At 38.5% G+C, this 22180-nt stretch overlaps 1 protein-coding gene across 1 annotated transcript in view; it reads right to left on the reverse strand.

The window, feature by feature from the left end:
* Nucleotides 1-1998: 1998 nt before the first annotated feature.
* The window catches only part of TUSC3 (tumor suppressor candidate 3), a 115252-nt gene continuing 95070 nt past the window's right edge, over nt 1999-22180 (reverse strand). Inside the window, exons 7-10 of the mRNA XM_024562657.4 lie at nt 20213-20276; nt 13206-13280; nt 11835-11925; nt 1999-5101 (exon numbers count right to left, since the gene is read on the reverse strand). Of these exons, the coding sequence (XP_024418425.2) occupies nt 5086-5101; nt 11835-11925; nt 13206-13280; nt 20213-20276 (246 nt within the window). The 3' untranslated portion in view covers nt 1999-5085. The remainder of the gene's footprint in view (nt 5102-11834; nt 11926-13205; nt 13281-20212; nt 20277-22180) is intronic.

The raw sequence follows: 22180 nt of genomic DNA on the forward strand, positions 1-22180 counted from the left end.
ATGGGGCTTTGAGTTCTTGTCTAGGGTCCTTTCATTTCAGCTTGAATAACTTTATTAGCATCTACTGCAGTTAGGTTTACTAGCAACTATGCCCTTATACTATTGTTTGGGAGGGTCTTAATTAATTCTTCATATTTTAAGGATAGTCTTGCCAGATATGGAATTCTTGGTTAAGTTATTCAGCACTTTAAAAATGCCTTCCTGCATAATTAAGTCAGCTATTGATCTTACTGAGGACTCGTTTGCATGTCAAATTACTTCTAGCTGCTTTCAAGTCTTTATCTTTCAACAGTTTCATTATAATTTGTCTCCGTGTAGAGCTTTTCCATGTTATACTACTTGGAGTTTGCTGAACTTCTTGCATATTAGATTCACGTCTTTTTTGAAACATAAGTATTCAGACATTATTTCTCCAAATATTCTTTTTGTCCTTGTCTCTATCTCCTCCACTCTGGGAATCCCATTATTACATATTAGTGTGCTTATGGTGTATGACGGGTCTCTTAGGCTCTGTTCATTCTTCTTCATTTTCCTTTTTCTCCTCAGACTACACCAGTTCAATCAACTAGCTTCAAGTTCTCTGATTTATTCTTTTGCCTCCTCTGCTCTCGAGTACCTTTAGTGAAATTTTCATTTCTATGGTATTGTTCAACTTCAGAATTTGTACAACTCCTTTACTTATGATTCCTATTTCTTTATTAATATCCTGTATTTGGCAAGAATTGTCTGTTTCCTTTAGTTCTTTGTCTATGGTTTCCTTCAGCTCTTTGAGTGTATTACATATGGTTAAACTGTTTATTAAGTCCACTGTCTGTGCTTCTACAAGAACAGTTTCAAACACCCCTGTGCACAGCCACTCCCCCACCCTCCTGAGTTAGGGGAGATAAAGGCAGGCCCTGCGCATCAGTCCTGGGAATCTCCGGGCGGGTCAGGGCAGACAGGGTTCCAGGGGAGCGAGGTCCATTCTGTTCATTTCAGAAACTGTTCATTTCTTTCTTTCCTGTGTATGGGGGACATTTTGTTTCTTTGAATTCCTCTTTGTATGTTGCTCCCTTGCCTTTAAACTGGCCATTCTGAATACTGTGACAACTTTGGAAACTGAATTCTGCTCTCTCCAGAGTTAGTTTTTGTTGCTTCTTGTGGGCTGTGGTCATTTAGTGACTCTTCAACTGCTTTAAAAACTGTGTGATCTACAGAGTCTCTACAGCATTAGTTTAGTGGGCACCCAGTGGTTTGACAGACCTTTCCCTCAATGCCTGGATGCAAAAAGAAAAATAAAAGTAAAACAAAACACTCCCCAGGTCTTCACAGGCTGGCTCAGTGTGGGGCGTACCTTCAACATTTATCCACGATGTTTACAACACTGCCTTAGTCCTCACTGCCTGTGTGGGCTGGGTGTAAAGATCAGCAAGGTGGTAAAAGCTCAGCGTCTTCTCGAGTCTTAGCATGCACCCTGCCCTGGGTGTGGGCATGTCCTTCTAGATTCCTTAGAACATGTGGGAGCTTTCCAAAGCCCTTACTCCCCAAAGCATATCACTCCCCAGCTTTCCTTCCAGGTCTTAGTTGCCTGCGTGTCCCAACTGTTACCTTCTGCCCCAGGCAGCAGCGTGCTCCTTTATTTATCTTTTGGTGTCTTAAAGAAACACCCCTCTGCACAGCCACTTCCCCATCCTCCTGAGTTAGGGGAGATAAAGGCAGGCCCCCTGCATCAGTCCTGGGAATCTCCAGGTAGGTCAGGACAGACAGGATTCCGGGGGCGCAAGGTCCACTGTGCTCCCTCTAGAACTACACACCCAAACCAGTAATACAGACTGCGAGCTTTCAAAACCATTGCTGACCAGGGAGGGGGGGATGGAAAAAGAGATAAAATGCCATGAAGCTGTACTCCTGGGTTTCAGTCACCTTTCTACGGCTGAAGCATTCACTTGGTTGCTGTAAACTTTGAACTATTTTCCAGACTTTCAACAAAATTTATTGACAGTTTTGGCTAGTTTCCCCCCCCCCCCTGGCGTTTGTATGGTGGGGGTGAATCCCTATAGTTCCTCATTCTACCATTTTCATTGACATATATGCATAATTTACATTACCACCATTTAGGTGAATGTGACATTTTCCTATTATAGTCTGATGTGTGAAGCTTTATTAAAACTGTATAAATACTTAGGACTCTCTAGTCATATATAAACATCTGTATATATTTCAGGCATTTAAAGATTAATAAAAGGAATATACAAAATTCCTATGTTAGATGCTCATTAATTAAAATAAGGTAATTTAGGGGCCAATATGCACATACTGGTATCCTTTGAGTGTTACTATGCTACTATTAGCTACTATGTTACCCTTTTCTTACTATTAGAAAAAACACTACAAGCTATATTATTGGTTTGACCAAGTACAGCTTCTTGTTGGAGGATGAAAAACATTGTTTTTAAACTTAATGAGCTCTGTGGACTCCGAGGAACATTAAGTCTCAAAGAACTCACTGAAATGCTTTGTCCCTAGGTGCTCTAGCTAATGTGTTCACCCCATCACAAGTCCTTCTTAAAACACAGTGTTTAATGTCACTGATCGCAAAACAATATGTCATGCCTTAGTCAGAATAACCACTCCCTTCATGCAACTTAGGATGGTTCCCGTAATAGCAAGAAATACTTTTCAAACTCTATGGTGACAAAATCTAATCTCCCCAAATCACCATGCTTGCTCACAAGGGGTATCACTTTACGTGCGAAAGAAAACTGGAGTAAGCATACGACACTGTTGGGCTCACTCCTGTGAGTACCTAAGGCAAGGAACGGTGTGCTGAGCAAAATGCCACGCGGTGCTGACCAGATAGATGTTAGTATAAAATGAAACCCCCTTTGATGGAAGTCTATATTAGGGTTTTTCTCTCCAACTTAGTAGAAAAGTAATTTTTTAAAACTAAACATATAATCACTTTTTAAGGGAGCCTTTAATATAGTGAATCTGGTTGAAAAGTGACTTTGGAGAATATAACATATCACATATAAATTAATTTTTCAATTTAAATTGGCAAAAGTAAAGACGTCATACATCATGTATGAGATTTTGCACATTACATTCTGAAACTGACTGACTACATGCACATAAGCCCACATTTGTTTTTGGAGTTTCGCCTACAGAACTTAGCAATAATAATCTGGAGACAGTTTATTTTCCTCTGGAATCACTTCCCTAATGTAACTATTGCCTATACAGAATCAACAGCTTTTTAAACTATAGAATTCTGAAAACCATTGTTTTGATAGTGGCAGATATTTAATGTTCAGAGGAAATTATATCATTTAGGCTAGAAACCTTTTCCTACTATGGGACAGGGAAGTCCCTTTTCCCTGGGTCATGGTGTCTAAGAACTGACCTTGTTCATGATTATACACTATTAAGCTTTATAGAGAGAGTAAATGTGTGTTAATATCACCTAGTTAATTGCATACTAACTGGAAGATAAGAACTTTGAGCTTTAAGAGGACAAACTCAAGTAATTATAATTGATAAATATATGCTTATTATTTGCAGAATTTGGCCCCAAACTCCAATGGCAATGTCTATTCTGAATGAATTTCAGGACATGGGCAAAAGACTCAATGGATTAAGATTTACGGGTCAAATGCTACCTAGGGGACAGGCATGCAACACATGACTACGATCACTCTTTGCTCTTCCATAAATGCCATTCCAATACTAAGTGCTAACTTTTGAATAGGAACTAGGGAAAATAATGATTTTCAATAACAGATTTGGAGATAGAGAAGTCTAACATAGTTCTGACTTTTCAGCAGCCTCCACTGTTGAATACCATCCTGTCTGGAAAGAGAGGTTCCACCCCGGAGCACACTTCCCTGGGACATGACGCACTCTGCCTGGGAGGCCTTCACGGTTTCCATCCCTCACCGAGTTTCATGGGTGCAGAGTAAGTCAGTTCAGTGGCTGTACACTAGCTCCTCTTTGAGAATACAGCTAATGAAGTTGTTCATGGTCCAGTATCTGCATCCCAATGAAAATTAGGTAACAAAGCTTTAGCAGGAAAAACAAAAAGCTACTGAACTGTTTCTCAGTCCTTCTTTGGATAGCACCACAGAAATGAAAATTCAGGTACAAGCTCTGTTTTTAACTTCTTTTTGGCATTCAGCTTGTAAATACTTATATGTCAGACAAAATTTACATTTCCTGTCTAATTTACAGAATTGTTGAGAAGACAATAACATATGTTGATGTGCTTTATAAACAGAAACAGGGTATGCAAACATCGTAACGGTTACTCCTATATTCGGTGTTCAGAAAGGCTTCACTGAGTCACTCACTCCTATTAGGAATGGCAACTTCTTCCATACAACACAGGAGAAAATGGCCTTGGTGAGCTAGTGGTTACAAGCCTGGATCCCTGGGTGGCACTTCCAAAGCTGGAGAGGAATTAGCTCCTAGTTCCAGGGTACTGCTTCCACTGCCTGATGTCTTTGCGGCACGCTGACTTAGTCATGTTTGCTTTAGATTTATAAACTGAGAAAGATCTCCCTTCCCCTGGTGAGGCGTCCAAGTCGCAGGTACTACTTATCCAGCTCCCTGTCCTATACACCTTTATGTCGTTACTATTTATAAGAACAAAACACTATATGTAACCACAGACATCCTTTACACTGAAACCGCAATAAATACAATTTCTGAGAACGTGACATATTTTCATGCATATACACTATCTCTGTACAGCCCTCGGAATTTATTAACATACATTTCTCGGTCTTCCCTTACTAACACTGGGTTTCTGTACTAGTAAGTGAACGGCTCTAAAGCATGAATTGATACACTGTCATTTATTCCAGTCCCCCAGCACACACTGAATGATATGCTGGAAAAACACATCGCTTCCTTTGTTCTTTCCAGTGATGACAGTACACTTAACCACCCATTCCTATAAATTACATTACTAGGAAATCTCACATTTAAAAAATTACACAAGAATAAGCTAGAATATCACCGTCTACATGGGGATGAACTGAAGAATTCATAGTATGTCATGAACATTATCTTCATGGTAAACTTTCACTGCATGGAGATCCCACGGCTTCATTTAATTAGAAAGCTGAAAAAGAATTATACATGTGCAAGTGAGAAAAACACAATATGCTGTTTGTTCCATTCTAAGATAGTATGTATCCATATAACAAAAATGTCATAATTAGAGTAGTTCATCTCATTGTAATATTCACGTCCAGGTAATTTCTCTGAACTAGTTCCTTTGATGGGGTTAGGCTTGTGTTGGGTACCGGACAGGGTGGGCAGAGATGCTGGTACGAACTTGAACCTGTGGCGGCAGGGTCTGGATAAGGCACCCTCATGAGCTGCTCTCCTAGCCGGCCAGACCGAGCGCTAGACCAGCAGTTACGCTGGCGGTGTGGTGGAAATAAAGGGAAGGCATTACAGTAAACACGTAGAGCAGGTAACTGCTATGTCCTAAAGAAAATATTTTTTCTCATTTAATTTACAATTAACTTCCTTAATATAAACACTTGATCATTTGTACTAAATTAATAACTTCATTATATTGAATAACCACAAAGTATGTATATAAAAATCATAATGAAATTTCACCAGATTCTGATGAAACAACATACATAGACACTTGTACATATAAAAGTAAAAGATAACTATTATTTTTCTTTTTGAACTTCCCCAAGCAAAGCTTTAATACAGAACAGAAATAGTTTTTGTTCGGTATCTTTACCTTTCCACTAACATATGGCAACTTAAGTCTTGGCAACATAACTTTGTAGGACAATCAAGAGACAAACTTTCAACCGAATATTAAAACAAAAATGCAAGTAATGGTTAATATAGTTGGAAAGCCACGTAGTTAGTAAATTTAATATCTGGGTGTTTAAGTTATAACATCCTAGGCATAAGCTGCTCCATCTTTCTGAACCCCGGCTTCCTCACGAGCGAAAGAACGCTTGTTCTGGATGCTCTCCCAAGTTCTTCCCCGTGCTCGTGTTTATCATCTTGGTGGGACTGTGTGCTAAAAGTAATACATACTCTAAAATACTTTATTATAAAATGTGATATATATTTGCTATATATTCAAAGTATATAACAAATATAAAGTATGCAGTGCAAACTAAAATAATTGTGTATCTGTGTCTGAGAAATCATTCAAAGATAGAAATCATGCGCTGAGATTGAGAAGCAACAACACAGCGCTTCAAGGCAAACTCTGACTGAAGTCCTGCGGGCGTAGCCATCTCCACGGAAAGGCCAGCAGTGAACTTCACCAGGGCATTAAACTCCAGTTCCTGTTCAATCCCCAAATCCTCAACAACACTGACGGCAAAGCAGCTAGATCTGTGACGTGTAAATGAACTTTTTTCTGTCTTCAGTCATAAGCCGGCCCAGAAGATAAAGCTAACTGAAGAATAAGGGACAATGAAAAAAAAAAAAAAAAAAAAAAAACTTGATCATAAAATATTTTAAACTGTAATTAAAATAGGAAAAATTATAACTTAAACTGAGGATTTTTAATTTTTCCTTTAAAGGCCTGGTCTGATCATTTCAAGCTATGGAGCAATACAGATCACCTTTCATCATTGCTAAAAATATTACCAAGATAAAAGCAAAAATAGTAATATGACCCTTTATGATTTTATACTTCCTAACTTTTTTGGGTGCTAGAAAGGTTAAAAGGTTCTATGATTTTTAGATGTTGCTACTTTCGGAAAGTAAAAGGATCTTTGTATTTTGTTCTTATTGAAATAGCCTAAACTGCTTAGTTGCCATGTTATTTGTTCATGCTAGGCATCTTTCCAAACAAATACTTATTTTTTAAAAAGCTGTTACAAATCCTTTTGCTTATATTTTATTATGAAATGAAAAATATGGACTTCGTCTTGAACTCACCCTTTTATTAATCATCCTATGATAAAATGATACATCTAACAGCACTTCTGACTCTTTTATATTAAAAATAATCTTTTTTCATAAAAAGAGGAACGAAAACATCTTGACAAGTGTTTGTTCAAGACACTGGGAAGACCTGAATCACAAATGTGTCAAAATGTTTCGTGAGTTAAAATGTTTTTTAGCGAAGGATGAACTGTTATTCTCTAGGCAATGACTCAGTAGCCCCTGTCTGACTTTGTCTCCGTTACGGAAATGTCAGATGTCCAGCGTGTTCCATTAGGAATGCTCCATTCTGACTCCATCACTCAAGAGTACAGCCTCCTCTTCCTGTCTGTCGGGGTCTGACATGTATTTTTTTCATATTTGCACATTTACTTGTCTAATAATTTTGATGTATAATCTAACAGTTCTCATAGATTTATGCTGCTAACAGTGTTTAGGTACTATCTTTCTTAACAGTGCTTATCATAAAAACATCACACAGTGTTTTTCTGCCATACTTAAAAACCGTCAGGAACACTACACCTGACCGTATCCCTCTAATTTGGAAAGTGCTCCTTAGCACTGCAGTCTGTTTCATCAGACAGAGAAGCCACCTTGGGTGCCACTGTCAACTTCTGTCTGGACTTCTCTGGACCCTGTCATGCTTCATTATCAGCTCCTGTCTGGACCCCTCCCCACCCGCTGTCGTGACCTCGTTACAGTTCAGGACAGAGGGCAGTGCACAATGCTGACTACTGACTGCGTACTCTGAAGCGAACACGTGCACGGTCAAGTTTGACTCGGGCAGCGGTGGAAGATGGAAGCTACTTGGCAAGGGTGGTGAATTGTACACAGGGAGTTTACACAGTATGCCCCACCAGCCAAATATGCCCAGAAACTCCCCCTTCTCCTGGCCTAAAAGGGCTGCAACTATTCCCTTCTAGTTTGCATAGCTTAGTTATTGCTCCCAGTACATCTGGAAGGCAGAGGGGCACTGTGTATGCAAAGAAGGAATGGAATGAGGGTCTCAAAACACTGCTCTTTTAAAGTCTGGCTCTCTCCTAATTTCTCCCCACAAGAGCAAACATTCAGGATTTAGATAAAAGTGTCACCTTGGACTTGGTGAGGACTAAGTTCTCCAGAAAAACTTATTTTGAATTTCAAATAATAACATTGCTAACGAACGAAAGGGTTGTTAGCAATGTTATTGTTTGAAATTCAAAATAAGTTTTTCTAGAGAACGTAGTCCTTTTCTCAAATTCAGGCCCCAAATAGTTAGTTTCGGTCAGTGTTCAGCGAGCCTTACTGGGCATCTACTTGTAGAAGAGCACTGTGCGTAGATGGGCGTTGCAAACACTGGATGAATGAAACTCATGGCCCATGACGCCTCTGTGCCAGAGGAAGGGTGTGGACACGATTCAGAGTAAGTCAGTGACACACGTGACACGATGGCCGGTCAAAGCGCCACACAGGTTCTAATGCAGGCAGACAAAGCACCGCTCTGACACTGAGAAACAGCAAGACGCAGAGACAGCAGCCCAGGCCAGAGGGGCTGACTGAAGAGAGGCACCAGGTATGGGGTTCATCCGGCGGTCGGTGCAGGTAACCAACAGTCAGCCACGCTGTCTGTGAGAGGCCAGGGACTAACTGTTTTTAAACTTTGTGAGCCGCAAGTCTGACGAAACTACTTAACTAAGCTGTTTTGTGCAAAAGTAGACATAGACAATACATAAGCGAATCTGGCTGTGCATCAATAAAACTTAGCTCAATTTTATACAATATTCACATCACAAAATACTTTTTGTCGACAATTTAAAATGGTCAAAACCGTTGTTTATGTGGCACTCAAGAGTGGGCAGCAGGTGGATCGGCCCCCGCAGTTGTGGCTGACCCTGCAGGAAGCCAGGGGGCACCCTGAAGGCTGTGCCGTAGGAAGAGACAGAAGAGACAGATGGAACCAGAGTTCAACAAGAATTAAGGGGACCTGTACAACAGTATTATTACACAGCTAGTAAAACCACACTGTAGAGTAGTTGACACTGAAATACACTCATGTTACGGGAAAGAAAAACCAGCTTATAAAATATGTACAGCATAATCCTTTCCTAGGTTCCAAATACACACACGCCTAACTGTTGACATTGATAATCTGGGTGTTGGGACTATGAAAACTTTATTTTCTTCATCTTATGTGTATCTTCTGGAAGGAACATGTATTAACTTTTCCCTCTTCTTTACTGTTGGCCTGAATAGATTGTGATGAAGAGGCAACAAGTCTATGCAGGCTGCAATAATTGTGCGTTACTCTAGAATACGAGATGGCTCGTGGGAGATGATGGCCACCATGCAGGGAGCTAAATTAGGAGGCTGGGTGGCGGTCTGGATGAGATACTGTGCACAGCAGCAGCACTGGGGACAGAGACTGACGGAGGCCAAAGTGACTCCGAGGTTTCTAAGTTGTGGGAATAACGATGTCTCGGGGAAAGTGGGGAGGAGAGGAGAAACAAGTGTGGAAGCAGAGATGAGGTTGGTTTTGGACGTGGTACAGGGTCAGAATTTGACAAGTATACTGGACTGAGAATAATCTGAAAGGAAAAAGGCAGGCATGAAGAGTGTCATGTTACCAGGCCCATGGTGTCACATTTCAGAGGAGCTGGTCAACTCTAGTGTGGAAAAGGTAATGTGGGTTGCAGAACGGAGAGAGGCCTCTGTGTTTGCTTACTGAGTGGTCACTGGAGACTCGAATTACATGAAAAAGCATCTGTTCCTTTTCCTGTGAAATATCTGAAAAGGTACCAAACAGTGGTCTGTGTTTTACTTTGGTTTTTACTTACGTAGAATCACTTATTCTTTCGGTTCTTGCTGTGCTAAACACCAGGATGGGTGCAGTGCCCTTGAATGAATGAATACTGTGCAACTGGGAGCTGGTTACGTTCTCTACTGACATGTTCAGCTGGACAGCATTCTCTTGTGTGCAATTTTAACTTCCTGCAGTGGTGACGGTGACGTTAGGGCACTCTGTCACACAGAGATCATTTATGTGGTTCAGGGGCGGCTGCTTGGATTTTATTTTGGTATCCAAAAAAAGTGCAGAGGGGAGGAAAGACTTGGCTGCTGTACACAGCACGGATAAGCTGATAGCTGAGTTTTCACCCGGCTCATTGCCTTATAGTTAGTGGAACTCGATAGTTCACTGTCCTCGGGATTTGTTAACTTCACTCCATGTTCAAAACTGGTCTCAGGGGATGCAAGGCTGTGAGCCAGACCTCTTTAGCCAAAAGCCCTGAGCTCTCTTCTTTGTAAATAGAAGGTTACTAAACCCAGACAACACTTCAGGTCAAAAGAAAATGATCTAAAAAGAAAGTCTGAAGGAAATTCAGGGCTTCATTAGGAATAGGGAGAGGTCTTTAGCAATCAAAACCTTTTCGTAACCTATAGTTGCGCAGGGTCACTGATGTCAATCTACCAACTGCCAAGACCACTTCTGTGTAGTCTACACAGAGAGGGACACAGAGAGCTTTGATAGCATGATTATTAATCAGCAGGCATGGTCAGAAACGGGGATGCCACGTCTGGGGGAGAAGGAACGATGCAGCTGGTATGTGTGGGGTAAGGTGGAGAAATAGGTGAAGATAAGAACTTGGAGCCTCCCTGCTTTCTGTGGGCTGCTAAGTGGTGGACTTTCTGCCAGAGGGAGAAAGGTGTACTTCCACAGTGGAAATGACCCTTCAGAGCTCACTCTGACGTATGTGCCTGCCCAGACTATGTGTTCTGAGGTCTGAGGGGTTGAAATGTGCAGTGTAAGAGTCAAACAAAATATTGGATTCTGAATTTTCTATAAAAATTATTTTGGCTTCATTTCTGAAATTATCAAATATTTATTTTAAAAATTAGCACACATTTAGAAAACTTGTATTTTGCTATATGATCTTGGAAGTTTGCATTGTTTGTTGTGGGAAAAGGAATCTGACTACAGCTTTCCTGGGCAGAATTAAATATATCCCTGCCAGTAGTTCTAGTGCGGCTTTCTTCCCTAAAGTAATAAAATGGAGAAGTAACCAAATGGAATTCTATTTTATTTGGAGTGAAGGGCATATGCATGTATACAAATGCTATTGTTTAAAAAATATACTGCATTTGTCAAGTGGTTAAGTCCATGTGTCCAAGTCTGCAGCTGGAATTCTTGTCAGAGGAATTATACCTGCAGCAGCTAAATGCTAAGTGCATGAGACTGGAATTTGAGATCTCACGATCATACGTTATTTTGCATTTGTAAAACTAATTTGCTGTAACTTGCACTTGTAAGATAAATACGGCCATTTGGAAGATGAGGAAAACAGACTCAGAGAAGATTAAAAGTCTTGCCTGAGGTGATAGGTTTAAAGTGCCACAGTCCAAATCACATCTTCTCACTCAAAGGCCAGGTCACTTTCCAAACACCAGAATGAAATACAACAATATGGAAAAATGGTCCTTAAGATTCAATTTCCACACGCATGTTATCATTACAAGATTTAGCAGTGTGTTCTTTACCTAAATAGGACAGGGGAGAGACAGTGGTGCCTTCACAGCGCTCGTGCTCTGCTTGGAATCACCTCTAAATCTCTGGTTTTTTACGTTGTTATTCAAGGCCAAACCGCAGCATGAGAAGGGCAACCCCAGGGACATCCTCATCTGGGATGCGTAGTGTGGGTTGATTGCCACACCGTCTCTATATCCTCTAAAATAAAACTATGCTCTGCCTGGGAACAGGGACCACGTCTGACCGCTACTTCACAATCTCTGCTGAACACACGGCAGGTGCTCTAAACTTGCTTAACTGAGTACCTTAACTTGCGATTGAGTTAGTTACCTTACCTCCATCCTTAAATACAGATTAACCGTTCTGTTCATCCTAGCAGTTCAAAATGAAGATAGTCAGGTTAGTATAATGATATTACCTGTAAGGATAGCCGTGGTACTTGGAACGAAATATTGAAAGTAGAAAACTGAAGAAGAAGACCACCAGGCCTAATCCCACTAGGCAAATTACTAGAAAGAGACAGAAAATACTGTTAGTACCTAGACACACGCAACCCAAATAAATGTCTATACTTTAGAAATGCATTAAATTAATTACAGTATACTTACATTTAATAGTTCACAGCACACACAGGTAGAACAAACCAGATAATCCAAAATATGGTCTATTATTTTCAAAATTCCTCTCATTTAACAATAGCATTTAAGGCCTGCTGTATTTCCCCAACCTATCTCCTCCTGGAATGTATTTCCCATGCCTCTGTCCTCTTTCCTGCCAAAATTGGTTACTTTACAAAAAAAAAAAAAAGTACTTTTTTCCCCTACAACCCCCTGAGAGGAGGAGTTTCATCAAGGGATAAAACAATTGACCTGCTTAACAACATAAGGCTGTTTTTAAGAACACGGTGGAATTGTAAGTCTTGGACTATCACTGGAAAAGGCAAAGACCCTGGAAAAGGGAGCATCAAGAAACGCTTCCCTTTAAAACGTGGATATAAAGAGATCTGGAGGTCACTGGAAAGTATAGTCACCCCTTGGTACTTGGGCTTCAGAACGTGTCAAACCGGTACTGGTCACATTTTGACAACAAAACGCTTTATCAATCTTCGCTTGCTTGTCACTCCTCGGGATGAATTACCCGGGTACTCATGGCAGGTGGTGAGACTGACAAGCACCGAGCCACAAGGCATGTTCCTTGCAGGACTGTGTGGGACTGCAAGTCTAGCCAGTCCAGCCAGTTCCGAGCAAGCTTGGAGTGCAGAAACACTTTTTTCTCCTCAAAAGGCGATGAGTACAGGGATTGACGAGTTCTGAAGCTGGTAAGTACTGAGGTAGGACTGTATTTCAGGGTACAAACATATGAAAAAACTTCTCCTGAGTCAGCCTTTGAATGCACACCCAATTCTCGTGGCTCAGAGGACACAGCACTTGACAACAAAATCTCTCAGACTCCCCGGCAGAATTTTCCTTCTCACCCAGTAGGGTGGATGTTACTACACAGACTGCAGCCTCAGTAGAGATGGGCCCCAGCACCCCTGACAAGGGCGCAGAGAGGCTCTCCTTGATGGGCAATTCCATAGAAAATCACCCAATCCTATTTTGGAAGAAATATACTTGTAATTATTTGCACAGATCTAAGAAATAGAAGAAAGTAAAAAACATGGCGACCTTCCTCAGACCACAACATTTCTTTAGAAGATTGTTTACAAAGGACTTTTATATTTCCCAGTTGATTTAAAGGAACCTTAAGTCTAAAACAAAATGACAAAAACAACAACACAGGAACTTACTCCGTCTCTTCCCAACATCTCCTTTGGATGTTGCCGCTTCATTCAGAAGAACCATCCCCATGGTGATGGCGGCATCTATAGTAATTGTCAAGGAAATAGTAGAAATGCACATGAAATCTATTAATTTTTCTGGAGCAGAACATAATGTATTCTGTTCCAGAATAGTTAAATTAAAATGCACACAGAGGTAAATACAATATATTCTCTTCAGACTGTTTTTATGCTTTGCAGTATAGTTCAAAATCTGGAAGTGGGATAACTCTGACTTTTCTTTCCTCAGGATTGCTTTGGCAATACTTGGGGCCTTTTGTGGCTCTGTATGGAATTCTGGCATTTCTTTTTCCCTTTCTATAAAGAATGTATTTGGTGTATTTTGATGGTACTTGCACTGAATCTGTAGATGGCTTTTTTGGAAGTATAGCATTTTAACTATTCTCCAATCCATGAACAAGGGATATTTTTCCATTTGTTTGTGTTGCCTTCAATTTCTTTCAACAAACTCGTACAGTTTTCATTGTACAGATCTTTTTCACTTTCTCGGTTAGATTTATCCCTAAGCTTGTTTTTTGATGCTATTGTGAGTGGGGCAATTATCTTTTCTCATTCTCAGCTATTTTATCAGTAGTGTATAGAAATGCAACTGATTATGTATCCTGCAACATTGCTGAAATCATTGATTGGTTCCAAGTTTGCTGGTTGAGTCTTTTAGATTTTCTACATATAAGATATCAATGGCAAACAGTAACAAATTTTCTTCTTTCTTTCTAATTTGGATGCCTTCTTATTTCTTTGTCTTGCCTAATTGCTTTAGCTAGGACTTTCAGTATTATATTGAATAAGAGTGGTGAGAATGGACATCCTTGTCTTTGTTCCCGATCTTAGAGGAAAAGATTTCAATTTTTCTCTTCAATTTTTCTACAATGTTAGCTGTGGTTTCTCCTATATGGCCTCTATCATGTTAAAGTATGTCCTGACTATAGCCAGTCTGCTGAGGGTTTTTATTGTGAAAGGATATTGTATTTTTGTCAAATCTTTTTCTGTACCTGCTAATGTAATGTGACTTGATTTCTTTTACTTTATTAATGTTATTTATTACATTTATTGATTTTCATGGGTTGAACCATACTTACATCCTGGGGATGAATCTTGCCTGGTCATGGTGCATAACCCTGTTCGTGTGTTCTTGAATTTGGTTCACCAATATTTTCTTTAGAGTTTTTGCATCTATACACATCAGGGATATTGATCTATAATTTTCTTCTCTGGTAGTGTCCCTATATGATTTTGGTAGCAGGGTAATGGCCTCATAGAATGCATTTGGAAATGTTCATTACTCCTTGGAATTTTGGAAGAACTGGAGGAGGACTGCTATTAATTCTTCTTTAAAGGTTTAGTAGAATTCTCCAGTGAAGCCATCTGATGCTGGGATTTCCTGTGTTGGTAGGTTTTTGATTACAGATTCAACATCTTCACTCAGTATCAGTCTGTTCAGATTTTCTATTTCTTCCTGATTCAGTCTCGGTAGGTGTGTGTTTCTAGCAATGTCTCAATTTCTCCTAGGTTATATAATTTGTTGGCATATAATTGTTCATAGAAGTGTCTTATGATCCTATGTATTTCTGTAATGTCGGTTCAGTCTTTTTTATTTGTTAATCTAGCTGAAGGTTTGTCAATTTTATTTATTTATTTATTTTTTAAAACTAGCTATTAGGACCTGGCCAGTGTGGCTCAATTTGTTAGAGCATCATCCCTTAAACTGAAGGGTTGTCGGTGTAATTTCTGGTTGGGGCACGTACCCAGGCTGAGAGTTTGGTCCCAGTTGGGGAGTGTACAAGAGGTAACCAATTGATGTTTCTCTCCTGCATGGATGTTTCTCTCCTGCTCTCTCCCTCCCTTCCACTTTCTCTAAAAATCAATAAGCATGTCCTTGGGTGAGGTTAAAAAAGAAAGAAAAGATAGTTGACCTAATTTCAATCTTCTTTAATTTGTAAAATTTTTCTAAGGGATGGTTCAATACCAACGTTTTCTTGTTGATTTTCTGTCTGGAGGGCCTATCCATTGCTGATGGAGGGGTAGTGAATCCCCTACTATTAGAGCATTGCCCGTTTTTCCCAGTACATCAGTCAGTATTTGCTTGAGATTCAATATGCCAATGCTGGGTGTGCATACATTAAGATTGTTTTATTTTCTTGCTGTATTGAAACCTTTATCACTATATAGCCACCTTCTTTGTCTCCTTACCATTTCTGGCTTGAAGTCTGTCTTGTCTGATCTAAGTACAGTAGCCCAGCTTTCTTTTGATTTCTACTTGCTTGGAAGATTCTCTTCCATCTTTTCGTTTTGAGCCTATGTTTATCTTTAGAGGTGAAATGAGTCTCTCGCAGGCAGCATGTAGTTGGATCCTATGTTTTTATCCATCTGGCTACTCCATGCCTTTCCCTTGGTAAATTAATCCATTTATACTTAGTATGATCATTGGTATGTAAGCACTGTCTACTGCCATATTATCTTCTCCCAATGATTATTTCTCCAGTGCTTCTTTGCCCTCTGTTTCTATTCACTTTTGTAAATTTGTGGTTTTCCATGGTGATTTGTTTAGTCTTCCTTTTTGTTTTATTTTTTATGTTTCCTATCTATGTTTTTGCTTGTGATTTTTGTGAGGCTTACATACATCATCTCAGATGGAGATGCTGTCCGCAGAAAATGACTATCTTATCTTCACTCTTTTATAAAGATTCCATCCTTTTATTCCTCCCCTTTCATATTTTTGACATCACAAAATGCCTCTTGTTTATTCTGTGAATTCCTTAACAAATTGCAGCTTTTATTATTTTAATGCTCTTTACCTTTAACCTTTATACTACAAGTGCTTAATACACTATATATATAATTTTCTAATTCTAGTCATCAAGTATGTCTGAGTTTTGTGCACTTGCATTTTGTGTGTGTGCCTGTCACTAATCAGCATCTTTTCATTTCAGCCTGAAGGCCTCTTCAGCATTTCTTGTAAGGCAGGTCTGCTGGTGGTGAACTCCTTCGGCTTTTGTCTGGGAGAGACTTTATTTCTCCACATCTAAAGCATAACTTTGTTGGATAAAACATTCTCGGATGACAATTTTTAGCTTGCAATAATATGAATATGTCATTCCACTCTCTCCTAACATATAGAGTTTCTGCTGAGAAATCCAATGACTGGCAAATGGGAGTTTCTTTGAAGGTGACTTTATTTTCCCTGGCTGCCTTTAAGATTTTTTTATCATTGATATTTGACAGTTTCACTATAACGTGTCTTGGGAAAGGTCTTTGTGCACTGGGCACTTCTTTAGCTTTGTAGACCCGCATGTCTGGTTCCTTCCCCATGTCTGGGAGGCAAGCTGCGGTTCTATCCACCTACTTTCTGACACACAGGTGCCTGCATCTCCTGGGGGGCCTGCAGTACTGCCCAGAGGTACTTCTGTTTGGTTATGGATGTCCACCTGGTTGTAAACCAAAGGGGAGAGAAAAAAGGAATGATGCCACGATAATGGGGTCACTCTGTTATCTTTTCATTTTCATGTGGCAAAATTGTTAAGTCTTTTCATTTATGAATTTTGGTTATTGTTTCTCACTGATGAAATTAAGTCACGCCCCTAAGTCTTAAGAACACTGTCTTCTAATGTCATGGAAGTTATGTCATTTTCTACTCAGAACACTAGCTTTCCATCTCATTTCCAGGAAAAACGAAAGGCCTCAAAGTGGCCTCAAGGCCATACATGATTTGCATCCTGACCCACTGCCTATCCTTCCAGACCGTTTGCTCTTGTTCTTGTCCGTGCTCTGTTCCAACAAGACAGGTCCCTCTGCCCTGCAGGCTTGCACTTGTGTTCCTCTGCGTGATGTGCTCTTTCCCCAGTGAAGAGTGTGAGAGATGTGAATATATAGTGAATAAACTGTAACTTTCTGAGACTTGTTCTGTTGTTCTAAGATTGTTAATGCCTACCCCCCCACCAACAAATCCCCTGGTCTAGTTCGTGTATAATTTTGCACATTTGTATTAACATCATAGCTATACATATTTCAACTACCGTGCAGACTCCGCAGTTTCTCTGCTGATCCTGCCATCATCTTATTGCTTAAAATGTTAAAACACTGACATGATCCTGCATACGAGAGAAGCTGCTATTTGTGTAACTTAGATACAATACCCTGCGGGCACTGGGCATTCTACTGAACTAGTAACAAACCCGTTTGCATTACGTTATAATTCATTCTCAATTGCACATGATGTTAAGTTCACTGTTGCTCCGAGGAAGAGAATCACAATTGTCAATTTAAAGATAAATAAGAACAGATGTTGAAAAATGTATTAGCCCCATTATAGAAGACTTAAAAGGATCTAAATCTAAAATTATCTTCAATTTGCATCTATCATTAATTTTCTATGGTTTTCCTTGGATATAACACATTAAAAGAAACATTTTTCTCTATCATAGACTGAAAACAAATGCAGAATAAAACACTCTTTCATAATAAATGGAAAACAAATGTTTTCTCAAATGAAAAGCAAATGTGATCCTTATAAGAATATATATTAAAATATCTTGTAAGTATTGCTAGTATAACTTCGCACTTTTCCTTCCAACTGATACTTATCTATGTCTTCTTTAGATTTCAGAACTTTAAGCATGTGGGGAATTATGGGATGGGTCAGAGTTTTATAGTTTGTGGTAAAGCCAGTCCAATAATTTGTGTCTTCTATCCTCTTTATGTGTCCTCTATTTATATTTAGATACTTGGTTTTTGTATTATAAAGGAATTTTAGCATTTGTTTTTGAACATATTATGGTACAAGAAATTTTATGTAACAAATAATTACAAAACACAAGAACAGATACAAGGTATTTCAGGTACTACCCATGTATAATGTGCATCCTCATTTTTCCCTAAAATATTTGGGCAAAAAAGTGTGCATTATACACAACAAAATACAGTAGTGTTTTCTCATAGACTACTTAGGGTTGTTCCCTCACCCCGAATAAGATACTGAGAAAATAAAACACTACTAATAGGGAGAAAAGTCATATTCTCAGTAAATATAAAGCTATAACCTATGACATCAAACAACTCCATCTGTTCTTCCTTAGGTTTTTTCCAACAAAATTGTGTATATAGCAATTGCATCTAATCATCTGGCTTACTAAATTTGGAGGAAAAAAGGCAGAAATGGTCTCCATAGATAAACAAAAAGTAACCATCTGGAAGTTACATTTTTTTGTATATGGGAAAATACACATATAAATTACAAAAAAACAATACAGAGAGTTAAAAAAATTGCAGACTCCACCAAAGAAAAGTAAAATCAGACATTATTATATAATGGCTTCCTTTTTAACTTTTACCAATAAATTTAGTAAGTCTACCATTTTAAAAGAAATGTTCTTTTCCATAAATATCTATAAAAAAAATAACAAGAAATAAAGCAAAAATAATTAATGGTAACATTAAGAGAATAGGGACTTCTAATTATTTTATGTATTACTGTTAAAGCCCTATATGGAAGATTTCATTCTGTTTATGAAATTTCTTTGCATCCTAAATCTCGGCTTCCTGTCAGTGAGCCATGAAATGAAACCTTGGAGAATTCCTGCCGTACCACGGGGCTTTGGTTCCTTTCGCTGGGTACTCCTGCTGTGTTGAGTGGACTAGCTGCTTTGAATAACGCATGCTGCTAAAATGCTGTATCATACATTGAAATAGGATAGAAAAAGGAAAAAAATATATACATAAGAGCTAAAAAAAATTACCTGCAATAAATACTTTGTTTCTCACTATTTAACACAAATGTATTTTGCTTCACAAATACATTTATGTAATTAAAAGATAAAGTAAGAATAAATATGACCTTGCCATATTTTTTAACATGGAGATGTTCTTCCAAAGATAGCTGCAAATACTTCATTTTCTCACCTAAAGCCCCTCTGATACGCAGAAAATATTAATCTCTTATCATATTTAAGTTGGAACACAGAAACCTTGTAGTTACTAATGATAATCACAACATTTGAGAATGTTTACTCAAATATAGGTATTTCCAAATCCAATCTACAAGCCGAAGTAAAACAAGAATTCGTCATAATAGCTTCTTAACTTTGCAGCCATAAAGGATATGGATAACTAAAGAAAGGCAAGCAAGAAATGGACGACAGATATGTACCGTTCCACGTACGCAATGAGTCTGTGTGGTCAAGTGCGGAAGGAACAAAAATGTCGACAACTGATAGGGGAGAACTCAGTGCTGCTCAGTGAGTTTCGGAGACACTGCAATTAAAATGGAGTCCTATCTCTCTTCTGAAGCTTCACGTCCAAGATCAAAACTTCACACAATCACACAAACACTAGTGTTCCTCCAAAATACAGTTGTTTGTACAAAAAGTAACTGCATTCTAAGAATATTCAGAGTTTGTTTTTAATCAGACACTTGAACCTCACCTCCTTCCTATCCTGCTGTCTTCCTCTTGGTCCTTCTACCTCTAAACCGTAAACTGCACTGTGTTAGCTGTTTCAAAACAGTATTCGTTACATTCCAAAAAGAGATTTCCAACTCTCCTACGTCTCCCTCTTCTGACTGATCATAATATTTAAGGGAACCAGCACTAAATAGTATTTTCCATCTTGCTTTTAATATCATAGGACACTTTCTTCTCCCCATTAAGATCCTACGGAGAAAACCACACAAACTTCTCGACTAAACTCTAGCTAGAGAAAATCAATGCAGTGCAAAAGCTATACTTTGAAATTTGATAGTCAGTAAAAAAAAAAAAAAGAAAAAATTATAGTCTGTTAATGATTCACAATAAAAACAAAAAATAAATTGTAATAGGAAATAATTAGCATGGGAATTAGAAAATTTCACATAGCAAATTTAAAATTTCCTGTATTTTACTAGTGCTGGTGTTTATTACCAGGGAAAAAACAACTTGGCAGCGTGGGCTTTGTGCGGTCCGGCCCGCCGGCGTGTTAAAGGATACTCAGCACCAGGATGATGTGCGACTCTGCCACGAACTGGGCCTGGCTGCTCCCGTGGATGTAGCTCTACAAACGCAAGACAAAGAAGCAAGCGTTACAGTCTGAACAGGAGAGGGTGTTTTTTTTTTAATATTTTGCGTTTTCTGTCATGAAGATAATGGAAAGATCTATTAAACTCCATTTATAGTTCTTTTGAATAAAATAATTAGTTAACTAGAAATAACATTAAAATGGTGGTTGATAATTACTTTAAACTGTAGGAAGCAACTTTATATCACAGTAAACTTATATCTTGTTAAAAGGTTAACTGCAAACACACGCAAATAATGTAATGATGTTTCCAGAGTTACTGCAAAATGAGAGCATAAGGTATAGATTAAAGCAAGTAAGTACACTGTCTTCGTCCATTAAAGTAAGTAAAAAAAATGAGCTATCAAATGAATTTTTAAAATAAGGAGATAGCTTAATAAATGCATTCATTTCATTATAGCATTTTCGTTGATTTGAAAAATATAATTATCAAAACCGGTTTATTAGCTCATTGAGAAATGTGCAGTTTTCCATATCTAATAAGACCTGTATTAGTTGATGCTATATTATAGAAAACCTGACATAAATCTTCATCTAGGATATTTTGCTTCTAAAAATCCGACTTCCACAGTATTTTTAGATGTTAATCTCTCATGAACATTCGTTGCTTTGCAACTGCTTTAAATAAAAATCCTTTTCCATGTTTTCTGTTCATAAAAAAAAATTCTGTAGAAAAAAATAGCTATAAGATCAATGGCCTCAATTTTACATCACCCATGAAGACTAACGGTAGCAGTGAGAAGGAAAGCACCACTCTGGTCTTCTCTAAGTTTTCCTGTTTTTCTAAGTTTTCCTGTGTTTGTTTTTAGCAACACATATGGACGAAAGCTTGCATACTTTCCCGGAGACAGTTTTTAACTAAGAGTTAGAAAATTATTCCTTCTTGGCCTGAACCCTAAATACGTCACCAAATGTCTCAGATAGTCAATATCCCCTCACTTATAAAATTGGGAACAAAAGTACATGATTCCTAGTATCTCTTTCAAGTATACAAAGTCTTTTGTTTTGTCATTCTATCGATGTTTTCATGTAAAAGCTGTTCTTTATACACTAATCTACACTATCGTTGTTTCCATCTCAAATTTCTCAGTAGTTTCATAGTGCGGCTGCCTCATCCAAAGGTGTATTTAGACATGTTCTTTAAGCACAGCTTTAAGCAAGCTGGATAAAAGCTATTTCTGGTCCGCTCACATTATAACTTCTGAGGAATCTTATATGTTTTCTTTGGACTCTCTCTATTTAAATGTCCCTACATGGAAACAAGTACAGCTTTGAATATCATACTAGCTAATCATTTAAGGCTTTCAACATTAGTAAAGAATGACAATGTAGCAAAACAAATACCAATACTATAAGCTATGCTTGACATCAATTCAAGTTTGGTTGAAAACTAAGACCCTCCGAACTAGGAAACGAAGGTTTTATTTTAATAATTGTAAGAGCAAGGATAATAGCAATAGAACCATACCAAATACTAATAACAGTACTTATCAATCACTCATTTTGTGTAAGACACTTAAAAGTTTTACGTGCAGTATCTCATTTAATTCTAATAATCCTAAAAGGTAGGCATTTTTTATTACAGCCATTTTATAGATCAGGTACCTGAGGTTTAGGAGAAGCGAAGGAACTTGCCAAGTTTTCATTTTTAGTACATGTACATGCTGGGATTCGAGATTAAGTCTCTGACTTTGGATCTGAGCTCTTATTCAGTCTACTACGTTGTTATTTACTGGACGTTCGGCTGGATGTTTCACCTATGCTACCCCACTGCTCTTCTTAGCAACCATACCAAGCAGTTATTATCACGTCATCTTCCAAATGAGGAAACTGGGATTTGAAAAGTTAATTTGCTTAAGATTGCCCAACCAGAGTTGGTG

The sequence above is a fragment of the Desmodus rotundus genome, chromosome 13 (assembly GCF_022682495.2).
Source record: "Desmodus rotundus isolate HL8 chromosome 13, HLdesRot8A.1, whole genome shotgun sequence".
Lineage (NCBI taxonomy): Eukaryota > Metazoa > Chordata > Mammalia > Chiroptera > Phyllostomidae > Desmodus > Desmodus rotundus.